The 26574-nt window shown below is 43.6% G+C and overlaps 1 protein-coding gene across 3 annotated transcripts in view; it reads left to right on the plus strand.

Annotated features, from left to right (window-relative positions):
* LOC140393857 (metabotropic glutamate receptor 4-like) overlaps window positions 1-26574 on the plus strand; it is a 1771763-nt gene that overhangs the window by 1022502 nt on the left and 722687 nt on the right. For all 3 annotated transcript variants that reach the window (XM_072480390.1, XM_072480392.1, XM_072480391.1), the window contains exon 7: window positions 12765-12965. In XM_072480390.1, coding sequence (XP_072336491.1) covers window positions 12765-12965 — 201 coding nt within the window. The remainder of the gene's footprint in view (window positions 1-12764; window positions 12966-26574) is intronic.

The raw sequence follows: 26574 nt of genomic DNA on the forward strand, positions 1-26574 counted from the left end.
CCACTGCGGTCGCCAGCCTAGCAGTGTTGGCCTCAGTGCCACGCATTGCCAGCAACAGCTCCAGTGCCATAGTGTCATGGGAATGTCACTTTAAGAAATGTTTGTCTTCTCAGGTGGCTGCAGTGATGTCATTGTGCGGGTGGAGCTGTGCTCTGGCTCTGCTTTTTACTTTTGTTTTGAGCTGGAAACTGTTTTTGGCTCTGAGTTTTAGTTTCTGTTTTCAGTTGGGGAGCTGCATTGAAACCAAGAAGGTGTATTTTGGTCTCGCTCTCTGCATGCTAAAGAATATCTCCAGATTACTTGATAATTTCCAAGTAATACCTGTTTCTGTAAGGAATGCAAACCTACTGTTTTTGTGCGAAAAAAGGGTGTTTGGCTTATGGATGTTGTTAGGAAAGTTACTAAGAATTACCTATAGAGTTATGTATCTTGGGAGGGGGGGGGGGGATCTGTGTTGGTGGTTGATAAGATGTTTACTGTGTGTTTATAATATGTTAACTGGATTCATAGAATGAACATTGTTTTGTTTAAAAATACTTAAGATCTCTGTTGCATCACACCTGGAAAGTGGGCCCTTGTGCTCCTTATAACCAAAATCTATTAAAAGTTGTGGGTCAGGTGAACTCCATGATATACTTTGGTGTTCTCTAAACCCTGGCCCATAACAATAGCTTCTGGGACTCCTCATTCCGCCTATGGATCTGTTGGAGTGATGCTGACATTGCCCTCTGAATGTCCAGGCTGCACCCTAATGTCTCCATCAGCTCCAGGGTGACCTCTTCCACAGGCTCAACATCAGGCTGCGACTCATCTGGGTCCTGGGATCCAGCAGACCTCTGTCTGCTGTCTCGCCTGGGGGTTCCTGCCTTCACCTGTTGTATATCAGCAGCTGTGCGATGCTCACCAAATTCTGCCCCCGAAGCCTGACCACTAACAATTCCCACCAGGTGTGTGTATCTGTGCTGGTGGAGGGTGTAGATGACATCTGTGACACGACTATTACGGTGGCATTCTCTGAGCACTCCTCCAAGGTGGTCTCATGGGAGACTAAAGAGCGTGCCACCCATGATGGTCTCGCACCGTCGGCTGGAGGACTTGTAGGGAATGAACATGCGGTCAGTGGGAGGCATGGGTAAGGCAATAACAACTCACGTTTGTCAAGTCTTCCGGGTGGAACGCGGTGGCTCCTCACCTCTGCGGTGTCCACCAGCCTCTGCGCAGTGACCGCCCTGTCAGTGACCACCCCGGTCACCTCCTCGAAAGTGTTGAGGATTTTGATGTCCGTCACGTCACTGCCAGCCTGAGCCCTCTCCTGGCAATTGTGGGAGAGCTTTTCTTGAGGAGATACAGAGAGGGCATTGTTAGCCACATGCGTGGTTCACAGTGGTGGGAGGGGGGGATGTGATGAAAGGATTGGGTGCGTTCAAGGGGGAGGAGGGTGGAGGGGGGGTGGGGGTCGCATGGGGTGTTGGAGGGTGGATGCTCCCATGGGGGTGGAGAGGTCTCGTTGGGAGGGGCGAGGGGTGGTTGCGTTGGTGTCTACTCACTTATGCTGCCCGGTGTAGGTCATTGAACTTTTTCCTGCACTGGAGACCAGTCCTCCTAGTTCCACTCCTGACGTTCACAGCCACCGCCACGTCGTCCTAGGCAGCACTGGCTGCCCTGTTGCTGCCTCCGAAACCCACGTGGAAGCAAGACATCCCTTCTCGCCTCCACTGAATCTACGAGCCTCCCCAGGTCTGCATTCCTGAATCTGGGGGTCGGTCCCCTGGTCGCCATTGTTGCGGGCTGGCTGGGGTTGACTGAGCAAGTGCAGCTAAGTGTTGCTCGACCTGGTTAGCGGGGGGGGGGGGGGCTGGCGAGCTTGATGCCAGCACGTCAGCTGGCGAGCAGTATCAAATCAGCTGGTGGGCAGCACAGTAGCATAGTCATTAGCACAATTGCTTCGCAGCTCCAAGGTCCCAGGTTCGATTCCCGACTTGAGCCACTGTCTGTGCGGAGTCTGCACGTTCTCCCCATGTCTGCGTGGGTTTTCTCTGGGTGCTCCAATTTCCTCCCACAGTCCAAAGATGTGCAGGTTAGGTGGATTGGCCATGCTAAATTGCCCTTAGTGACCAAAATTGCTCTTCGTGTTGGGTGATGTTGTGTGGGGTTGCTGGGTTATGGGCGATAGGGTGGAGGTGTGGGCTTGGGTGTAGGGTGCTCTTTCCAAGAGCCGGTGCAGACCCGATGGGCCGAATGGCCTCCTTCTGCACTGTGAATTCTATTCTATGAAATCTATGAGCCTTCATTTGCAGTGAGATGTACGTGGTGCCTCGTTAAGTGGACCAATTAATGTTGAATAGATTGCTGGCCTCGCTGGGCCGAGCACCGGGAAGCTTGCGGCAGTTCCCACTCACTACAACACTTCAAAATCTTTCTGGAGAATTGTGCCCATGGTATTCAAGATGTTAAAGATGTTTCATAGAGTTGCTACCGAGAAACTATTTCCTCTGATGGAGGCATGCAGAATAAAATGGCACAACTAAAAATGCAAGCCAGAAGTTGGGACATTCCAAAATGAAATCAAGAAACTGGAAATCTAGAACTTGCTCACCCAAAATGTTGTGGTCACTTGAAATTTTCAAGACCGATATTAGTAGATTAATGTTCACCTTGCACTGGAACAGAAAGGCTCAAGACATGTCCAATGTTGGATACTGAGCCTCATTTACATGAGGATGACCAATTGCAGGCTCCTGATAGATTCCCAGGCAGATTACTGTTGAAGATGTTCTTAATTTCGGGCATGGATGCAGGGGATTTTGTCAATTGGATTGAGGGAGCGTTGAGAAGGGTAGAAGATGGAACATTTGAAAGGGACGCAAGGCCATGACTGCAATCTTCCAACAGCGTCCAGCACTGCACTCCTGGCCCTCCCAGCTCCATTTTCTGGTAAGTATTTTTTAAAAAATGTAACGTTTTGGTGGAATCCTGCGGCAGCGGGGTCCCTTAATGGACCACCGCTGAGCTGCATTCAGGACACTACAGCCGGCCAAGCACTGGCTGCATTCACGGCAGCCTTCATTTGCCTATTGTCATGATATTCAAACACACACATCATGATAGACACACCAACAGACAAATCAGAACACACAACACCACAACCAATGACAGAAAGATATAAAAGCACAGACACGACCCCCGGTGGTCAGTATTAGCTGCAGAGGAGGACCAGGACACATCTGCCACCAAACACACTCAGGGAGACAGCACGTGCAGAGTATCCAGAACGAACTGTATTATAAGAGTTAAAATAAAATAGAGTTGTACCACATACAACTGTGTTGGCTCATCTGTGCACCAGAGCACCCAACACCACACCTATGGGACTTCAAACAGCTGTTAAGCCCCCTATTGGCAAAGTTTCTTTTGTGGCAATGGTCCTGGTGACCTTTTGTTTTGCCTTCAGAAAAATGTTGGATAATACTCTTTCATGACCTGACGATTGTGTGTGCCCTGTCTGCCATATTGGATGTTTCAGGGAGCCATTTGTACTTGGGTAACAGCAGGGACATTGAATTTCAGGTTAGTATCTTTGACAAAGAATTAGAATATCAGAACGGGCAGCACGGTAGCACAGTGTTTAGCACTGTCGCTTCACAGCTCCAGGGTCCCAGGTTCGATTCCCGGCTTGGGTCACTGACTGTGCGGAGTCTGCACGTTCTCCACGTGTCTGTGTGAGTTTTCGCCCGGTGCTCCGGTTTCCTCCCACAGTCCAAAGATGTGCAGGTTAGGTGGATTGGCATGCTAAATTGCCGTTAATGTCCAAAAAAAAAGATTAGCTGGGGTTACTGGGTTACAGGGATAGAATGGAGGTGTGGGCTTAAGTAGGGTGCTTTTTCCAAGAACCGGTGCAGACTCGATGGGCCGAATGGTCTCCTTCTGCACTGTACATTCTATGATAACAATAATTTGAGAGGCGAGAAAGAGATTACAGGAGTTCAGAAAAAAAATTATGAACAACATTAAAGCGTAAAGAGCTTTAGTATATAACGTGCAGAAGAGTTAAGCTTCAGAGCAACATAACAAAATGAAGCTGGAGAGAGAGAACTAACACCAAAAATAATACAAATGATTAAAGTCCAGACTAACGTTTATCATACTGACATTCCTGAAATAGGCCAAGTAGGCAAGACAACCAACGTTTGTGCTTCCTTAGAGGTGAATCAGCTCCAGACATCTTCGCTAATGTATCAACAATAAGCTCAAGAAACTATACTCTTAATATATCCAGCTGAGCTGTTATTTAGCGGTTAATTCGTCAGCAATATAGCTGAATCCAACCTAACCTTGCTGACTTTATGTGAATAACATTTAAAATGCTTTCAATAGAAAGAGACCAGCCAATACAATGCTATTGTGAGATACTAGAAGTACCATTGTTGCCTCAGTTGTTGATATAGCCAGTTAGTATTATCCATATTTGTACTTTATAGAATCCACAGAATCCCTACAGTGCAGAAGGGCTATTCAGCCCATCAAGTCTGCACCAGCCCTCCAAAAGAACACTCTACCTAGGCCCACTCCTCCTCCCTATCTCTGTAATCCTGCACATTGATCATGTGTTGCTCTCTTTGGCTGGCTCTGAATATGGCAGTCAATATGGTCGCCTTCCTTAATTCTAATTATGTTTGCGTTAGAGTCGCCAGGTATCTTTCGATCCTGCCACAAGGTTCAAACCCGAATACTGATCAAAGAGTCGATACACCAGTTAGTTAGTTCAAAGTCAATACTATTTATTTACACACACAGCAATATCTACTCGTGCACGAAACGCTACAGACTAAACTATCACTACTGCTAAAGCCTATACTTAGCTTCGGGCGCCCACTCAGTCAGAGGAACAATGGCTGTTGTTAGGTTCTGAGGCTGCTGGGGTCGAAGGGGTGAAGGGGAAACAGCTAAGGTCGTCCATCTGGTAGCGAACATTGACCTTGGACTTACTTGCTTCTGGTGCAGCTGGTGGATGGGTCTCTCCGCTGTGAGAGCCGATTCCAAGAGAGTTAAGGGGCTTCTTGGGGCCGCCTTCTTATACCTGAAGGGGCTTCGCGCGCTTTTGGGCGGGCCTTGAACAATTAATTGGGTCATATCTTGATCACTCGTATTGATCTTGACCAATAAAGGGGTGGGTGCCCTGATGGCTGGGAATGTCCTAGGTGGCTGGTGGCCTGCTTTGTTTTCTGCTTTCGGTTTGGGGAACTGGCGCCGTGAGGTCTGGGGCCAGATCGGTTACTTAAGTATCTTCCTTTGTTCTCGGAGATGGGCCATCCATATGCTAATGGGCCTACAGTTTCAGTCTTGTCTGGGAGCTGCGGCTCCAATATGCAGACAGGCGCTGTGCCTGCTTGCTTTCTTAACATTGTCAATTTTTCCCTGCAATCTTTGCAAATGTCCATTTTGTATTCTGGAAGTGGCCATCCCAGATGGCTACACATGGATAATCCACTTAACCTGCACATCGTTGAGCATTAAAGGGCAATTTACCATGGCCAATCCACCTAACCTGCACATCTTTGGACTATGGGAGGAAACCGGAACACTCGGTGGAAGCCCTCACAGACACGGAGAGAACATGCAATCTCCAGACAGACAGTCACCCAAAGCCAGTCGTGAAGGTCCTCCCTCCTTTCCCCCCCCCCCACCCCCAACACCCCACCACCTGCCTGGGCCTCACCTCCTGTCCCCATCCTGAGATCCCCAAAGCTTACCTGGTCGTGGAACGTAGGTAGGTGAACCAGAAAACACCGTAAGTAGAGGTTGGGATTTTTCTGCTTCCCTCGCCACGGAGGTGGGTCGCCATTGAGGCACAGCACAGCTGGTGAACAATGCAAAATGTTGTTGACATCAGTGGCTGGACTCTCCTGCCGGCAGCCAATAGCAAGCATCTTCCACAGTCGAAAAACCCGCCGCGGATGGGCGCTAGTTAATCCCAGGCATAATTATTTTTCTTTGAAACATGAAACAGTGATGAACATAATAAAGTAGCAATAAACATGGTTTTACCAACCCTGTCCAGGTATAATACATCGCAGAAAGGTAGGGATGGGTGGGAATCTGGGAGGAAGGCCATTTGAGGAAATTTACACTCGTCCTTCATTCTGAATTCATGGTGCACTTGGTTGATTCAACTAAACAACCTAATCCAACTTGAGGTGATGTCCAATAGCTTATTTTTCTGTAATTCCCAACTTCCACTTATGTCAACTTGTAATTTCCAAAAATGAACTGAGGCTTCCTATAAATACAAGTTCAGAATTTGAAGGCACTAGGAGTAACAGGAGTAACAATTAGCTGGATTTTGCAGTCATGAGGTTACAGATTGTGGCTGTACGCAATTCTGCTGCTGCTTTTCACCCACAGCGCCTCATGGATGCCCAGTTTTGAGCTGCTCCATCTGTTTCAAACCTAACATAATTAGCACGGTGGTAGTAGCACACTACAAGATCGAGGGCATCCTCAATGCGAAGGTGGGACTTTGTCTCCAAAACAAGACCGTTTGGTGGTCACTCCTACCAATAATGTTATGGACAAATGCATCTGCGACAGGTAGATTGATGAGGAGAAGGTCAAGTAGATTTTTCCCTCTTGTTGGCTCCCGCACCACCTGCCGCAGATCCTGTCAACAGCCATGTTCTTTAGGACTTGGCCTATCAAAATGGCAAGCAATTTTTTTTGTATCTCTTCCATCAATCAAACTGAATAATTGTGACTGAGTAATGCAGAAACTGAAGCAGGAGATATCAGTTAGAATAGTTCATTCAATGCTAAATCACATGCAAAAAAAGTAAAATGTGAGGGAAAAAAAGACAAAGGAAGAGAAAAAAAAGAGGTCAAAACCAGTTTGAAGAACTTAAAATTTACAATGCTTATTTGCACCAAAAAGGATATGCTAAAACATTTCTGAACTTGCAATTTTATAAAGCACCCAATGATAATTGGGACATCACGGTGGCACAGTGGCTGCCTCACAGCGCTAGGGACCTCGGTTCAATTCCAGTCTTTCGTGATTGTGTGAAGTTTGCACTTTTGCCCCGTAGCTGCATGGTTTTCCTCCACGGGTGCTCTGGTTTCCTCCCACAGTCCAAAGATGTGAAGTTTGATGGGGTTACAGTGATGGGGCAGGGAGTGGGCCTAGATAGGGCAGAATGGCCTCCTTTTACACTGTATGGATTCTATGATAATTAAAATCTTAAGCAATGAAACTCCACCCTTGTTAAAATTATTTTTCAATTCCCTGGAAGATGTTTGGCAATAATTAAAATTTACGTCACCATTCAATGGATACTTGCATTGGAATGAATTATAGTTTTTTCTGGTGATTTTGGTGGGTATAAATCAGATGGATACTGCAACTTCTATACATTTTAGTGGTATGTTACTTGGTGGGCAATTGTTGTCACACAGCTTTTGAAGGAGTGCAACAAATATATGCATTTACATTTTCATTTTGCTGTCTTACTTTCCTGCTGCAGTACATGCCATTAGTCTGATATTTTTTTTAACCACAAAATTTATTGTATACTGCTGCACATTGAAAGTCAGATAAAATGTCCACTCTTTGATTGGTAAAAAAAGCAGGATGTATCAAACTGTATGTTTCAGACTAAAACTTTAAATTATATTGACTGCAATAAATGAGTTAATACAGAAGCAAAATTAAATCACGAGATGCACAGAAATATAGTGAGGATGGTCGTTTCATGTTGAATTGGTTGCCTGATTTGCATTCCATTGTTTAGCGCTGACGTCCAAAATCAATTTCGCCCTCATGGTATCCAACTTATATTAAAACCATTTCTGAAACCCAAATAAAAGGTTATTCATACTTTTTGAGCTCCTTTCAGCATCTTTTAACTGAGTTATTTCACATTTCATATCTTGGCTCCGCACCTTGGTTCTGCAGAGTTCTGACTCACTGCAATGAAATGTGAATAAGGATGAAAGAACTGAACTTAAAATAAAATGGCCAATGGCCTGTCGAATATACTTTCCAGTCAAGAGGTCTCTGGATAGAGAACAGCCAATCAAATTTGATCAGAATCAGACCCAATGGTGGGGAAGCTTATGTTCCATGTTAATGAGTTTAGAGTCACTTGACAGGCGTCAGTTTTACATTTGTGCATGCTTCACATACCCAATTAATGTTTTGACAAGGGATAATTGAATTTTGGAAACCACTTTCTGCATCTTGATTAACAAATCAAAGCTTGTGTTCTACAGACCCCTCGTACCAGCGTGACACATTGTAATTCCCAGCACAAGGATGTATCATTTCAGCACAAGGCAGTTCAAACTAAATCACACAATCCTAGCTACAATGGAACACATAGATCAACAATTATATAATGCCATGAATTTATAACTTGAAACTGGACGGACCATAATAGGATATCAGAGGTTTACCAACAGCAAGACCATTCAAGAAATATATCCTGAAGCTAATTTGTATGAGGACACGTTAAGGGGCGTATTACAATTGAGGATGCCAATAATTGCAACAAATTTGTTTTATTTCCTAGCTAAAACAATATTGGCAGATTTTCTAAGGTTCTGGCCTATTATTGGGACCTCTCATGCAGCATGTAGCTTAGTGGAAAGCCATGGGTACATTTTCAGCAATCTTCCAACCCTTTAATGTGATTTAATGGAACATTATGAGAGAGTGCCCGCAACGTTTCAATAAGTCACCTGCTGCATCCATCACCCTGTGGTGGAAAAGTCCTACCCCTAAAAGTCCTACCCAGGTCATGCCTCACAAGCCTCATTGAATTCTTTGAGGATTGTGATGAAACACATTGATGAAGGTCGGGCCGTGGATGTGGTGTATATGGATTTCAGTAAGGCATTTGATAAGGTTCTCCATTGTAGGCTCATTCAGAAAGTTAGGGGGCATGGGATATAGGGAATTTGGCTGTCTGGATAAAGAATTGGCTGGCCGAAGGAAAACAGCCAGTGGTAGTGGATAGAAAGTATTCCGTCTGGAGGTAGGTGACCAGTGGTGTCCCGCAGGGCTCTGTTCTGGGACCTCTGCTCTTTGTGGCTTTTAGAAATTACTTGGATGAGGAAGTGGAAGGGTGGGTTAGTAAGTTTGTCGATGACATGAAGGGTGGTGGAGTTGTAGATAGTGTTGAGGGCTGTTGCAGGTTACAACAGGTCATTGACAGGCTGCAGAGCTGGGCTGAGAAGTGTCAGATGGAGTTCAACCTAGATAAATGTGAAGTGATTCATTTTGGTAGGTCAAATTGGAATGCTGAATACTGGGTTGAAGGCAGGATTCTTGGAAGTGTGAAGGAACAGAGGGATCTTGGGGTCCAGGTACATAGAGCGCTCAAAGTTGCCACCCAGGTTGATAAGGTTGTTAAGAAGGCGTATGGTGTGTTGGCTTTCATTAACGGGGATTGAGTTTAAGAGCCGCAAGGTTTTGCTGCAGCTTTTTGAAACCCTGGTTAGACCGCACTTGGAATATTGTGTCCAGTTCTGATTGCCTCATTATAGGAAGGATGTGGATGCTTTGGACAGGGTGCAGAGGAGATTTACCAAGATGCTGCCTGGACTGGAGGGCATGTCTTATGAAGAAAGGTTGATAGAACTCAGGCTTTTCTCACTGGAGCGAAGAAAGAAGAGAGGTGACTTGAAAGAGGTGTACAAGGTGATGAGAGGCATGGATAGAGTGGATAGCCAAAGACATTTTCCCAGGGCGGAAATGGCTGTCACGAGGAGACATAATGTTAAGGTGATTGGAGGAAGGTATAGGGGAGATGTTAGAGGTCGGTTCTTTACCTGTGCTGTACAGTTCTATGTTCTCTGTTTACACAGGGAGTGGTGGGTACGTGGAATGCACTGTCAGCAGAGGTGGTGGAATCAGAGTCATTAGGGACATTAAAGTGACTCTTCGACAGGCACATGGACAGCAATAAATTGAAGGGGTGTAGGTTAGGTTGATCTTAGATTAGGATAAATGGTCAGCACAACATCGTGAGCCGAAGGGCCTGTACTGTGCTGTACTGTTCTATGTTATAAATGAGCTTGATTTCAACAGGAAGGAGATAATATCTGAAGTGGGTAAGACAAATGCACACATGCGCATGCACCCCCCCCCTCCCCCCACTCCTTCCTTTGAAATTCTGTTTACTTTGATGCAGTATCCCTTTAAGGAATTGCATTTTGACTTTATCCCACAGCTTGTTGGTTTAGTTTATTGGTAAATGAAAAGAAGCACAACTCCTGAAGAAAGGTGGCCCAGCTAAATTTGACTACAGGGCCTCATTTAAGTTTTCCAAATCTGGGGCAAGAGCTGGACTTCACAGGCAATCCAAGGGAATGGCGTGGGACACAAGCCTCTTGCAGAGTCGAAATGGAGATATGCATACTTGTTTAAAAAAAGGTTAAGGGATGCAGGCCGAATCGATGCCTTTAAAGTTATGAAAGGTTTTGACAGAGTGGATACAGAGGAATGTTTCCCCCTGTGGAAAAGAACACAACTAGAGGACATTAATATAAGTGATTAACCATGAAATCCAATAGGGAATTCAGAAGCAACCTATTCACCCAAAGTGTGGTGTGAATATGGAATTCACTACCACAGGGACTGGGTGAAGTGAATAATATAGATACACTTCAGGGCAATCTACACAAGCTTATGAGGCAGAGGAAATAGCTGATTGTGATGGTAGATTTTAGATGAGAAAGGATGAGAGGAGGACAGAGTGAAACATAAACACAGAATGACCCATTTCTCTTCCTGATATCCAATGTTTTGTGGAGGGAGAGGAAAAGTGAGGACAGGACAGCTCCAGATTCCTTCCAGAGATAGGAGAAGTCTGCTTCTCCAGAGCTGCCAGAAATCACCCTGGACAGCAAAAAATTAAAATATACATTATTCACTCTAGCATCCTGCCTGGTTTCTCTGGAGTCTTTTCCCCCTTGATTTGCAGTCAATGTTATGTTGCAATACTGATTTCATTGTTGGATCAGACCTTTTTCAGTTAAATTTGTCTCCTAGGCTGCCGATCAATAGCAGGAATCTTCACCAACTTCAGATATGGCAAAGGTTAAATGGCTTGAGGCAGGAATGAGTAACTTGGTCACTTATGCACATGGGGCAGAATTTACTGCTTCCTTTGGAGGATGGAAGGGATATTGGGGTGGGGGTGCTATAATAGGGTGGAATGGTGTAAGGTGGAGACCCCATCATTTTCCAAATCCTCCCCCAGACCACAATTAAGTCCTGTAGCTGAACGGTCAAAAATGACCTTATCACCTGCAGGCCAAGTAATGCGACTGAAAAGCCTCAGCCCATTGCTACTGGTATTTAATCAGTAGCGAGCACGGTCACGGCATTTGGGAAAACTGCCAGGTAACCCCTGGCAATTATGCCTTTGGGCAGGTGAGACGGAATGGGGGTGGTCCCTCCTTCTTAGTCATCTTGCGCCTAATGGAGGGACTCGCCAACGACAAGGGAACACACTGTCGTGTTGGGTGTTCTGGTCTACAAACGGGTCAATACGGCTGGAGATGGTGTAACTCTGTTTTATTAACAATTCAACTGTAATAACATACTGTAAGCTTGGGTTTGTGCATTACCAGCTTATCTGTGGACCCTGTCCTATCACTATCTAGGAGAGGCACTCAGCACATGGTGAATGTCTGAGAGGCAGGCTGTGAGCTCTGTGCTCTGAGCTGGCTGCTGCTAGAATGAGCGGGAACTCTGGTGTCCCCTGTCTTTATAGTGCGTGTGCTCTCACTGGTGATTGGCTGCGATGTTGTGTGTGCTGGGTGGTCCTACTGTATGTCCATCAATGTGTCAGTGTGTGTGTGATTGCACCATGATATGCTGATGTATATCATGACACACACCACACCCATCACAATGACCCCTAGTCCCGACCTATCCTCACCTTTGTCTGGGACTCCAGAATTGATCCTTTTACTGTTGTTCCGGTTGTGGCCGCCATTCTGCGTAACGCAGCCGGCACTGGAGAACTGGCTGCTTCCGATTGATTGACAGCTCTCGGAGATGGGACATCCACCCTGCAGCATTTTAAGGTGGGAAATTACCCCTTTTTGGAGGCAAGAACCCTTATGGCAGCGAACTAGCTGCCTAATTGGGAGTTTATGCTCACGGGGCTCTCAGAACTTGTTGCAGCGGCATTACCACAAGCTCTCCACGAAGTGAACAGGCCCTCCACCATGAACGTTAAATTCTGACCACTGTTCCCACCTGGATTGAGGGAGTTAATATTGACCCTAATAAGCTTTGAAAATTCCTACTCCCCAATTTCAGAACTGTACTCTTCTTGCTCCAGAAACATTGCTTCATTTTTTTGGACGAAAGAAGTTTACTTCATACACTATTTCTGAAAATTATTTCTCCTCCCTTCCGGTGCACAGTATAAAGCAAAGTTCAATAAAAGAAATGATCACGAAATAATCGAAGGAGTGATGCAGGTTTTATTAAGATGATACAATTTTCATTACATCATTGCAATCTTCCAGAAAATTATGGTAAGGAATTTGAATATGTTCGGTTTGCTTCATCATTTTTTCCCCTTTACGTTAAGAAAATGTCATGAACTGAAATAGTTTACCTGGATAACATTCGGTGACTTGAAACAGCTGTCTTTTAACTCTTCCCTTGCCCCCTTACTATGAGAAAGTGGAGCGGCTTCCAAAAAAAATCAATCATCAGCATTTCGTTTTGTTTGTGGTTCTTCCTTCACTAGGCTTGGAGAGAATTGGACGGAATAATTCTTATGAGCAAGAAGGGAAAGTACTGTTTGTTATTGACGCAGTTTATGCCATGGCACATGCTCTGCACAACATGCACAAAGATCTCTGCCCAGCATACGTTGGTCTTTGTTCCAAAATGTCTCCTATAGATGGCAAGGTCCTCCTTGAATATATCCGTAAAGTCAACTTCTCTGGTAAGTGTACAGATGCATTTACCTACTAGATGTTCTTGTTGGAGGGAGAATCCAGAGTTTGTCTTATTTAAACCAGGCCGGGAATGCTGACAGGAATACTTTGCTGTCAGCTTGTATTTTAATGTGTATTTGCATTGCAAGTTTTTCAAATTATGCGTTTGCATTAAATAAGATCATGTTCAGTTGACATATGTTCAGTTGTTGATGTTACTTACAGTGTGAAAGATTTAATGGAACATTATTCAAATGTTAGCAGCAAGTAAAAGATTTAGCAAAAATATTCATCTCACTGGGGGGCCTCACTGGGGGGGGGGGGGGGGGGAGTCCTAATTGTATAGCCAGGATTAATGAAAACGCTGTCTTTACTGATTTAAAAAAAAAAAAACATTTGTCAAAAATGAATTTAATAAGGCAACAACTTCAGAATTATAAGTTATCTGTTGTAGCTTGATGTGATTTCCTCAGTTATCTGTTATTACTTCACTGGTACACCAATGTATTGTTTCATGACTGCATAAAAATAAAACTACAGCCTCAAAATTAGTGCTGTGGTAGCAGAATACAAATAGTTAACATAAATGGAGTGACATTACCTCATTCACAATTTTAGAAGAGGCTTAATCCAATTCACATGAATATGTTAACATCAGTCTTAAAATAATAGACAACAGAGTGCCATGTAAGCAAGTTAAGCATCCATATGTTAAATGTTGCCACAATCTTTTCTGGGCAGATACTTTTTATTTGTCTTTGTAATGCATTGAGGATGGGAAGACATTTAAATCCTTATGTCAGCCTGATGGATAATTGCTACATTAGATGCTGCACTATTATCCAGAGCGGACTGAATTACATGTGCAATACAAGATAGACACTAAATGAGAAGCAGACAAAAGGGAGAATGGAATCAACATTTTAAGGGTAAAGGCAACACATTGTTCAAGACAGCTGAAGAGCACAGCAGATTTGGAAAAAAAAATAATTATGTGCTGCACAGTCAAGTAAGTCGAGATATGTGATCCAATGACAAAGGAAAAGATATAAGAAGAACTGATGAAAAAGAACTACATGACAGATCATCACGCAAAGAGAATACGACCGAAATGCTTTGAAGCAAAAAAAAAATGCTAATTTAGATGCTAGCTAGAGACAATGAACAAGATTTCCATAAACACGAAGAGGTCTTTCCTGAGGTGGGCGCGATTATCAGTAAAGGTGAACTTCAAATGATCTGCTATCCTGATTATCTGCCAAGCTGTTCATGGAATATTGCCCAGTATGTTGCCTCATTTCGCAGCCCACCAACACCAATGTTTCAATTGACAGAAACCAACCTCAAAAGAAATTAAGATTCAATTTAATTTTGGCTTCTATTGTACTTATTTTAATTTGCGCATCTGCAGATAGGCAGGATCTACAGTCTAGTGGTTTACTTTCATTATGGCATATAATGCAGACTCTATTATATATGATGGTAGTGCAAATAATGTGTCGGCATACGTTAGAGAAAATGTAAATGCGAATGTTTTCATAAATTGAGATTCAATTCATCTATGTTCATTATGAATCTTTCTGAGAGAAACAGTTTACCAATGCCAATTAAGAGCAATATAACTATTCTCATAAGCAAGTAATTCCACTGAAAGAGAATACTTTACTGAATTTGGATTTGAGATAGTAACTTCTTGGCTCCCAGTGCACATTTGGGGAGTATGCTAAAGATGAGCTGGGGATTCCCACTTGGAATGCTCCACTTAAGGGTTTACCCCGTAATTGTCTAGAAGGGCAAATTTCCTCTGGACAATTGTCAATTGTGCTGGGCTGGGAACCATCTGACCAAGTGATTTAAATCGCTAACTTTGGAAGGTTCTGTCAGTTTTACACTGATGGTTACTCTGAAAGAGTTCAGAGGAATAAAAGCACTTCTAATTTCAGAGTAACTATTTCAAACACCCAGCCCATGCCCCGCAAGACACCCCACATTCCTGAACCCCCAGTGGACCCTTTACATCCGCACCCCCCCCTCCAACTAAGCACCACAAGCCCCACCCCTTCCGAATTAAACCACCCCACCCAACTCTATACCGGCCCAATGACCGTACCTCCCAACCTGACCAACCCCCCATTCCCACTCCTGACATGAACGAGCCCCATGTTCCCGATTTGCACACCCCCCAAGCCTGATGTGCAACTCCCCCGCAACCCCCTCCCACATGTCCAAATCCACCCATGATGTCCAGATTCCACCTCCCCACATTTTGTTCAGTTATCTTAGAAACTTTTCTTTTGCCTTTCAATGGTCCCTTTAATCTCACCTGCCTTACGACAGCTGGAGCCATAAAAACCTGCCTTACGACAGCTGGAGCCATAAAAAAGGGGCATGGCCTCCTTCGCCCTGCTCTTTTTACACTTCCCTGCTGGAGTTGAGGATGAGCTTTGCTGCCCAAGTCTCACCTGGCCTGAGTCAGGAAGGTCGGGCAAGTGGGCAGCACGGTGGCGCAGTGGGCAGCGTTGCTGCCTCACGGCGCCGAGGTCCCAGGTTAGATTCTGGCTCTGGGTCACTTGTCTGTGTGGAGTTTGCATATTCTCCCCGTGTTTGCGTGGGTTTCGCCCCCATGACTCAAAAAATGTGCAATGTAGGCGGATTGACCACGCTAAATTGCCCCTTAATTGAAAAAAATTAATTGGGTAATCTAAATTTATAAAAAGAAAAGGAAGGTCGGGCGAGACAGGCACTTTAGAACTTAAGCACAGGTCAGTAAGGAGCGGCAATCCACTGCTGATTGCCACACTGTGGAAGAGCCCAGCATCTTGCAAAATAAGGCCACAAACAAAACTAAAAGGATATGTTCCCATCATCGTAACAGATAGACAGAGGTTAAAAGAATATCAATCATATCTAAATGGGAACACTTACAATTTTACATGATAAATTAACTTGACTTTGATGACAGTCACAGTTTTGAAAGGATTATCTTATGAAATCTACAGGCAGCCCCTTGGGATCGAGGATGATTTGCCTCCACTCTGTTTCATTGGGTTCTGAAATGACTGATAAGTCCAATGTGTGACTGCCATACGTAGGGCAGGTGGTGCTTGGAGGGTTGGGCAGGTGAATTGTTTTGAGATTTGTGCACACCCTCCAATATCTTGACTTCATCTCTGCACATTTGCGACAAACTCTCTCGATGTGTTCGGTGCCTTCCTGGATAAGCCTTCTCTATTTGATTCGGTCATAAGTCAAGAACTCCCATGAATCAGCAGAGATGCTTTACATTGCTAAAGTGTAATAATGCACTTGGGAAACTCATTGATTGCCAGAATTGGCATTGGAATATGTTGGATGACTCACAAAGTTATTTGGGTTCCTACAGCTGATGCATTACAAAGATACCAGGAAACACCAGATTATACAATATAAAATGAGTTTTACCAGCGAAAACAAGTTGTTCAGCAATAATTATGAATTTATACACTGCTAAACATGCAGTTACACTTCATGAACAAGCCATAACTTTTTTTGGGAAAGTTTAATAATGATATTAGAGGGTAAAAGTGGAAATGCTCATCAGTTCAGTGATTTCTAAAGCTTGCCGCTTGTGGGGTCTTCAATAATGCATCATGTGGAGGAGTAAGGAACCTTCTGGAGTTCCACATGTAGCTAGTCACGTGCAAACATCTGACGATTCTGTCGGTGTTTAAAGGTTCAATCAACACAAGGAAAGCTGACAGTTCTACTGTCCTTACAAGTGCAAAGTCCAAATCGTTATACAATCTGAATACTTAAATACCAATCAACAAGACTACTGAAGTAACAAAAATTAGACCTTTCAGTTCCTTGCTGAAGATTGTTACTCTAGAATTCACCTAAAACAGCAATTGTACACGAGATATTATTGTCAATTGTCTTTCTCAAAAATGTTTTTGCCTGTTTTCAGATGCATTTCAGCTTCATCCTCCTGTATGAATGAATTGATAATCATCTTCATGCATACATGCAGACTGAAGAAGTAATAAACTCCGCCACCAATGTGGCTTCATTGTGGAGCTGTTGGGAGACAAATTACAGAATATAAAAGCTCAGCAATGTTAAAGCGTGTTAACATTAACACTGGTCGATGACTCGCTCTAATGCTGTATAAAATACATGGATCGTTTGAACAGATAAAATACTGTTACATTGTAAAATTCAATGGCAGCCACCCCATCAGTATCGCAACTCGGCTTGTTTCCCAATATATTCTCTGCTCAATTCTTGCTACATGGTCTGTTCAGTCAAAGCTCAAGAGAAGCTCTGTTGTACTAGAGTTATTCATGTTGATGAAGGAATTTAATAGAATTTATCCAGGGAAGCGATTGTGTCTATGGGGGTGTTCAGAACAAGGGGGCATGTAACCTTAAAATTGGCACTAGGCCATTCCTGGAAGATGTCAGGGAACACTGCACACACACAATAGCGGTAATCAGGAACTCCCCACACAAAAAGCTGATCAGAGGAGCTCAGTTGCAAATTTAAAACTGTGATTGATGATTTTTTTGGGGGGTAAGGGTATTGAGGGATAAGGAGGGAAGTAGATTAACCATGATCTAACTGAAGACAGAACAGGTTCAAAGAAATCCATGACCCTCCTTTGAGTGTCCTTCCTTGCAGGACTAGACACTGAACATTATTCAAACCATATTATCGCAGTTACCATTGACTTACGAATTTTTACATAGCAAAGGCAGCGCGGTGGCGCAGTGGTTAGCACTGCTGGCGCACTCCGCTAAGGACCCGGATTCGATCCTGGCCCAGGTCACTGTCTGTGTGGAGTTTGCACATTCTCCCTGTGTCTGCATGGGTTTAACCCCCACAACCCAAAAAGATTTGTAGGATAGGTGAATTGGCCATGCTAAAATCTGCCCCTTTATTGGGAAAAAAAAATTGAAAACTCTAAATTTATTTTTAAAAATAATTTTTACATAGCATGTAGCCACCCAGCAGAAAAATAATTTCTTCGCAGATGTGGTGGTATTTGCAAACAGATGTGGAATTCTATTTGTCAATGTATGCAACTCAGAATCTCATTTATTTCTTGTTTTAAATTGTCTTTTTCCCCTACACTCCCATGTTTAGATATTGTCCCAAACCCTACTACTTTATATTTTGTTGCCTTGAATTGCACCTGCGCCCTATCTGCCTCAGTTCTGCATTGCACTGCTGACTTACCGTGTCCTCTGCAACATAGTCTTGTCACTATTCTGGAACCTGATGCCTAAGTTCTATTTCAATCGCAGCGATCATAGTTTCACTTGGGCTCATGTGAGGACTGCTTATTCCTTGTTCACATAGCGCGGTAGCATAGTGGTTAGCACTGTTGCTTCACAGCGCAAAGGACCCGGGTTCGATTCCCGCTTTGGTCACTGTCTGTATGGAGTCTGCAGGTTCTTTCTGTGCCTGCATGGGTTCCTCCGGGTGCTCTGGTTTCAGCCCACAAATCCTAAAAGATGTGCTTTTTTGGTGAATTGGATATTCTGAATTCTCCCTCAGCGTACCCGATCAGGCGCTGGAATGTGGCGACTAGGGTATTTTCACAGTCACTTTGTTGCAATGTTAATGTAAGCCTACATGTGACACTAATAAAGATCATTATTATTATAATCTGGGTCACACAGAGGGAAATGCACCATAAGTGTTGTTAATTTCACCCCATTTCTGTGGAAGTGCAGAAGACAGCGTTAACCATGATAACTGGTCAAAAAAACAAGAGTGGTGGGAAAAATGTACAAAATATTTACTTTTTGTCAGTAAGCGATAGATTTTAGGCCATCACATAAAATGTTTAAACTAATGACATTGTTGGTGCATCTTAATGTGAGCTTGAACAATATGGCCATGAGTCACTGATATCTAGGGCATAACAGAAGATATCTGTTTGATATTGGAAACGTGACAATCAGAAAAATCTTACTGATGCAGCGTTTCGTCTTGCATAAGCAAGAATGACAAATCCACCATGAGACATAAAAGAGAAATATATTTCTTAAAATCATGAAAATATTTGAATTTATTTTAACGTTATATTGGGGAGGGCATCAAAAAAATGGTAGGGAACTGCGTCAGCAGGGACTCCTGAGGTCTTCCTGCTGCTGGTCATATTCTTCAGAGGTGGTTAGATAGTGGGAGCATGAGGGCAGTGGGCAGACAATTTAACATGTTAAGCTGCCAATTGTGAGTGATTTTGGGAAATTTTCTCTGGGGCACATAGGTTCCAAGGACTATCAATGGCTCGCTTATCAAAAGAAATTGGAAATCAGCAGCAGATGAGTGGTGGCTGGAGGTGGTGGCCATTGCTGTCAATCAGACTGACATTCCATTAAAATAATGGATTGAAAAGTTGGAGAGGTTGCTGAATGTAGGCCAATTCCAGGGGGACAGTGTTAGGATACCAGGCCAGGCCCCCAACATTTGTTAGAATACCGGCTGGGAACTCCAAACAATTTTTCAATTTATAAAACTGTGAGGAAAGGATACTTCACCTCTGACCAACCTTTTATGTTACAGAATTAACCACACTATCATCAGAGAAATAGCCTTACAAGAGTTATCCTGTCTACACCTGCAATTAATTGCAACTAAGCAACCCAATACAGTTCAAATGCCATTTATAATTAAAGTCAACAAAACAGGTTACTTGATTATCAGTGCAGACTTTTGGAGAGAGATCCTTTCAAGAGCAGATCCAGTACACGTCTGCTCAACCTTAACAGCATTTGGTAAAATTGCTGTTCAACTTAAAATCCTATAACAGACTGCAAAACTACAGACAGACCTGGCTCCTCCCATCAATTACATCATTACATCATCTGCTTCCCGCTAGGTTCCATGACATGCGTAGCTAGGGTTAAGTACAATACCTCATAAATCATCCACACTCGGAACCATTCCAAATTTAAACAATGTTCCATCAGCCCTTTATCTGTAACCAAGTGATTGGTTAAAATTAATAAGTACCCTACCTTTAAGACTTCTTGATTCCAATTTTAATAGACATACTGCCTGTATGCATTTTAAACAAGGGTTTTTCATAACGGCATAGTGGTTATCACTGCCGCCACACAGCGCCATGGGCCGGGGTTCAGTCCTGGGCTTGGGTGGCTGTCTGTATGGAGTTTGCATGTTCTCCCCGTGTCTGCGTGGGTTTTCTCCGGGTGCTCCGGTATCCTCCCACAGTCCAAAGATGTGCAGGTTAGGTTGATTGGCCATGCAAAATTGTCCCTTAATGTTCAAAGCTTGGTGAGCTAATGAGGATGGAGGAGTGGGCCTAGATAACGCGCCCTTTCAGAGAGTTGGTGCAGACTCATGGGCTCCTACTATTATACAGCTACAAATGTTAAATATAATATATAACAATTTCTGCAATCATCAGAACAGTTATTGGAAATTTCACTCCCAACTTTACTTCAGGCTGCAATAGGGGTGTGAGAGGCTTTGAGTATTGAGAGCTCCAATTCACAATGGGTGGTATGCATTCATAACTTGACTCTTTCAGTGATTAGGAGTGTAAGAGACTGATGCAGCCTATAGAGCAATGCTGCAACAGCCAGAAGCACTAGTGTCATGAGGAGATGTGCACAGGAGTGTGCAAAGATCCTTGAATGCAGGTTTCCATTTGAAGACGTCAGTAGGTAGCCAAGAGGATTTTCACACTGGGATTCTGCTTCATGGAGGAGCCAGAGCAGAATGCTGAATGAGGAATTGAGGCCAATGGGATGTGGTGGCCACCCAGTGTCTGTGGTGGTGAAGGTGATAGTGGCGTTGAAGTTGACTGGAGATATCAGTGAGATACATAAGTCAAAGACCCATTGCTGCATCAAGCAAGTGTCACATGCCATATACCAGAGGGCAGATACATACATAAAGTAACAAACCAATGAAAGCTGCTAAGTTTTAGGTCCATCATTTCACTCCTTTAGGTGCAGGGGCTGATCAACAAAACCCGTCTTTCCCACAGTGAAGGGCTGCCCTATTGCAACCCATCATATCTCCAATGCCTCCTCATTTGGAGTCACTACAGTTATGGATTCCACAGCACCTTCAGCTCTTCCCTGCTCCCTGTGAGAGCTGCTCTCCTGCAAACCCATGTCACCGTTGTCTCTCATAGCCCAACGGTGTAAGTCAGTCTGTGCCAGTTTCCATTGCCACCATTGCGCATTGGAAGACCTACTGCAAGCTAGCATTCAGTCTTGGCAATACAGTGGATCGCCTTTGACTGACCATGGACATTGGTGTGAGGCCACCCTGTGGCTTGGTGGAGCCACCTTCTTTGTGGGAATGGCACCTCTCTTCATTCTCATCACCTATAGGAGCACCTCCAGGGATGTGTCAGCAAATCCTGGACCCGCCTTTCCTCTGATTCCAGCCATTCCAGTGTAGTCTCCCTTGTTCTGCACCACTTTCAATGTCCTCTATCTGTGCCCTTTGACCTGCTGGAATTTACTCCCACTTACCACCCATTATTGGCGGTTCCTCTGCTTGCTTCCTGGTAATTGGCTGCAGACAGGAAATATCCAAAGAGGTTCTGCCACCTGCCCATGTAGTTTTTTGAATTGAATTTGACTCTGGCATCAGGACTTCTTCTCAATTGGGTACCTCTTGCCCAAATTTGCAAAGGTGTTGTATTTTAGAAATGTGTGTGTATATATATATATATTAAAAATCAGCATAATGTGTAGCCAGAAAACAGTAAATATTATATTTTTTTCATTTATGTTTTATGCTAAATAAATTATCTTTTGGTTTATATTTGTGTTTTTGACTGATAGAATGTGTCCAGACTCATACCAAAGACAGGTAACACAGAATGCTGGAACATGGTACATTGCAGTCAGTTGGAAATCAGCACCAATGAAATTCCCTGTTCAATCATTTAGTATTTCCACTGTTTACCTACATATTGCAAACTTAAAGTCATACTCCAATTGATTCAATACCTGAGATCCATTTATGGGGATTATTGTTGACACATGGCACTGAAATATATAGCATCAAAATACAAAGCACTGCGGCAGAAACAAATTGTTTTCTAAATTGAGGGTTAGGAAATCTCTTAAGGGTAGGTAAGTGAAGCAATGGAAGATTCAGGGCTAGGGAGAAAGATGGGAAGTGTGGTTACTTCAGCTTATTCAGGGAAAGATTTGATGGACAGTAAGGTCTTCTGCGATATGATAAACTCTTGTGGTTCTATAGTTTTACACATTTTGCCGAAGGTGGCATAATTAATACTTTTAGTAAATCTGGTTGAGTTGCTGTGATCAAATGGCAATTTTTGTCTGAGATCACATGGACATTAGAGTTCATGCAGACAGCCTTATGATTCATTTGGGAGTGTAGCTGGTATCATTGATGAGGCTTGGAAAGGGCACAGCTAGATTGAACATCAGGAGAAAAAGTGAAAAGGTATTATCTTTAGCTATATATAGAATGGTGGGTACTGTTCACAAAGATTACAGGTGTACCATAGCTGGCATTGATCATGGAGTTGAGAAATATTCCACAAGAAAACTGTTGGAACAGCTGGTATAGGAAGCAAGATGTATCAAAACTGTACATCATTCCGTGAAGGTAATAGATGTTAAATGTCACTTACTAACAGGTGATATTAATCGTTTGTGTTCACTAATTTGAGATTGAGTTTGGGGGATAAAAGCAAAATAAATGAAGGAAACTACTGCCTTTGTCCTTCAAGAAGGGAACTGCAGTTTTAAAGGTCTTAGCTGTAACAAGTGGCAGGCATTAAACTTATAAAGCGCAGATGCTTTCGTGCAATTTCCTATTGTCAATTCAGTGTTAATTTTATTCCAAACAAGAATATCAAGAAGGATTCCACATAAAAATACTTGGCCCTTGATATGTTTACATGTATAAAAAAACCCAGAAGATTCATTCACTCCATTTATGTCATCATGGGACAGAGTCTGTAAGGTGTATCCAAGAGGGCTTATTGATGCAATATGTAGACAGTCCAACTAGGGAACGGGCAGTACTGGAACTGGTATTGGGGAATGAGCCTGGACAGGTGGTTGAGGTTTCAGTAGGGGAGCATTTTGGGAATAGTGACCGCAATTCTGTAAGTTTTAGAATACTTTTGAATAGGGATGAGGGTAAAGGGGCTAAACTGGGGAAAAGCAAATTCCGATAACATTAGACAAGAATTGAAGAATTTGGATTGGGTGCGGCTGTTGGAGGGTAAATCAACATCAGATTTGTAGGAGTCTTTCAAGCGGCAGTTGATTAGGACCCAGGAAAGTCACATTCCTGAGAGAACAAAGGATAAGTATGGGAAGTTTAAAGAGCCTTGGGATATTGTGAAACTCATCAAAAAGAAAAAGAAGGCTTTTGTATGGTCTAGAAGGGTGGGGACAGTTAAAACCCTTGAGGAGTATAAAGAAAGTAGGAAGGTACTTAAGTGGGAAATTAGGAGGGCTGTGAGGGGTCATGAAAAGTCCTTGGCAAGCAGTATTAAGGTGAATCCCAAAGCTTTTTATTCATATGTAAAAAGCAAAAGGGTGGCCAGGGAAAGGATAAGACCACTTAAGGACAGTGGGGTAATCTTATGTGTTGAGCCAGAGGAAATGGGCGAGATACTAAATGAATACTTTGCATCAGTGTTCACCAAAGTAAAGGATTTTGTAGAAGATGATTCTTGGGTCGGGTGTGTGGATAGTCTGGGTCATGTTGACATCAAAAAGTCCCCTGGGCCTTGTAGTGATCTCTGTATATGTAAATACATGAAGGGTTAATGTGTAGTCAGTACAGTCAGATGATCACTAGAGGGCAACACTAACAGGGAGTATAAATACAGGCTCAATCTGTTTTCCCACTCTCTTCGGGTGTGTTGTGGCTAGAGAACAGAAATATATAGTTAGCTCAGAGTGTAAAGTATATTATTCATAGCTAATCTAATTCGATCTTGTTTAATTTGACTATTAGTAAAAGTATTGAAGAATTAAACTCACAAGTAAATTGATTAGTTACTCAATAAATTATTTGTTATCACTGGATGACTTTGAGTATTCATCATCAAAGTTAAGTTCAACTCGGCATAAACAAATGAGTAACATATATTACTCCCAAGTAATATAACAGGCCTGATGGGATTTACCCCAGAATACTGAGGGAAGCAAGGGAGGAAATTGGTGGGGCCTTGACTGACATCTTTGTATTCTCATTGGCTACAGGTGAGATCCCAGAGGACTGGAGAGTAGCTAATGTGGTAGCGCTGTTTAAGAAAGGTAGTAGGGATCGCTTCTCAGCCTTTTAGCTAAGATAAGCATGAGGTCGGGTGTAATGCCTGCATCTGGTATGTCTCTCGTGGGAACCATGAATTGGATTCACTTTGAGTTGGTTTTTGGAGCAGGCAAGGAGGTTGATTAGGGATTTGTCCCTGTCCACACTCTGGCTTTGTGACTCTGATAAAGTAAAAAAAAAAGAAAGGTAGCAGGGAAAATCCAGGAAACTATAGCCGGTGAGCCTCGCGTCGGTAGTAGGTAAATTATTGGAGCGAATTCTCAGGGACGGGATTTATACTCATTTGGAGACAACTGGACTCATAAGCGATAGACAGCATGGTTCTGTGAAGGGAAGGGCGTGCCTCACTAAGGTGATCGAGTGTTTTGAGGAGGTGACAAAGATGATTGATGAGGAGAGGGCGGTGGATGTTATTTACATGGATTTCAGTAAAGCCTTTTACAAGGTGCCTTATGGCAGACTGGTACGAAAGGTGAAGTCACATGGGGTCAGAGGTGAGGTGGCAAGATAAATATGGAACTGGCTCAGTCTCTGAAGGCAGAGGGTATCAGTAGAAGGGTGTTTTTCTGAATGGAAGGTTGTGACTAGTGGTGTTCCACAGGGATCGGTGCTGGGGACTCTGTTGTTTGTAGTATACACAAACAATTTGGAGGAAAATGTAGCTGGTCTGATTAGTAAGTTCATGGATAACACCAAGGTTGGTGGAGTCATAGATATTTACAGCATGGAAACAGGCCCTTCGGCCCAGCTTGTTCATGCCATCCAGTTTCTACCACTAAGCTAGCCCCACTTGCCCGCATTTGGCCCATAACCCTCTATACCCACCCTGCCCATGGAACTGTCTAATTGTTTTTTAAAGGGAAACATTATACGTGCCTTGACCACTGCCTCTGGCAGCTCGTTCCAGATGCTCACCACCCTCTGTCTGAAAAAGTTTCCCCTCTAGTCTCTTTTGTACCTCTCCCCTCTCACCTTAAACCTATGCCCTCTAGTTCTAGACTCCTCTACCGTTGGGAAAAGATGTTGACCTTATCTACGCTCCTCATTATTTTATATACCTTTATAAGAGCACTCCAAAGCGTTCTAGCCTCCAGGGAAAAAAGTCCCAGCCTACCCAGCCTCTCCTTATAACTCAGACCATCAAGTCCTGGTAGCAAGGTTGGCAGAGTGGCAGATAGTGTTGAGGATTGTCAGAGGATACAGCAGGACATTGATTGGTTGGAGATTTGGGCAGAGAAATGTCAAACGGGGTCTTAATCTGGATAAATGTGAGGTAATGCATTTTGGTAGGTCTAACATAAAGGGAAAATATGCAGTAAATGGCAAAACTCTTCGGAATATAGAAAGTGAGAGAGATCTGGGCATACAGGTCCACAGGTCTTTGAAAGTGGCAACACAAGCGGACAAGGTAGTCAAGGAAGCATAAGGAATGCCTGCCTTTATTGGATGGGGCATTGAGTATAAAAACTGGCAAGTGATACTACAATTGTGCAGACACTTGATAAGGCCGCACTTGGAATATTGCGCACAATTCTGGCTGCCACACCAGAAGACGTGGAGGTCTTGGAGAGGGTGCAGAGGAGGATTACCAGGATGTTGCCTGGTCTAGAGGGTGTTAGATATGCGGACAAGGCTGAATAGACTTTGGACTGTTTTCATTAGAATGACAGAGGTTGTGGGGCATGATAGAGGTCTACAAGATTATGAGGGGCATGGATAGAGTGGATGGGCAGGCACTCTTTCCCAGGGTGGAGGGTTAATCACTAGGGGCTTAGGTTTAAGGTCCGTGAGGCAAAGTTTGGGGGAGATGTGCGAGGCAGGTCTTTTACATGGAGAGTGGTGAGTGCCTGGAACGTGCTTCGAGGGGAAGTTGTGGAAGCAGATACAGTAATGCCGTTCAAAAGGTGTCTCGACAAATACATGGATAGGATGGGTATAGAGGGATACGACACTAGGAAGTGCTGAGGGTTTGGGCCAGGGGTGGTATCATGGTCGGTATCATGGGGGGCCAAAGGGCCTCTTCCTGTGCTGTATTGTTCTTTCTTCTCTTTGTTCTTTGAATCCCTCAGCCCCCACCCTTCACACAACTTGTGGTATATTCCATTTTATTCCATAATCTATTGTAAATTGAGTTTGTCTCTGAATAATTAGATCGATATCCCTTGCTCTTGCACACTCCCCCCTTGCAAAGCACCTCAATCACCTCATGCAAAGTAACAAGCATGGGCCTAAAATATTTTTCAGTTCTCCAGTCATCTGTATCCATCTAGTGGATACTTTTCACCAGGTTTATTGGCTACCAGGCCCATAATTATTAAT

Source organism: Scyliorhinus torazame, chromosome 17 (genome assembly GCF_047496885.1).
Source record: "Scyliorhinus torazame isolate Kashiwa2021f chromosome 17, sScyTor2.1, whole genome shotgun sequence".
Taxonomy (NCBI): Eukaryota; Metazoa; Chordata; class Chondrichthyes; order Carcharhiniformes; family Scyliorhinidae; genus Scyliorhinus; species Scyliorhinus torazame.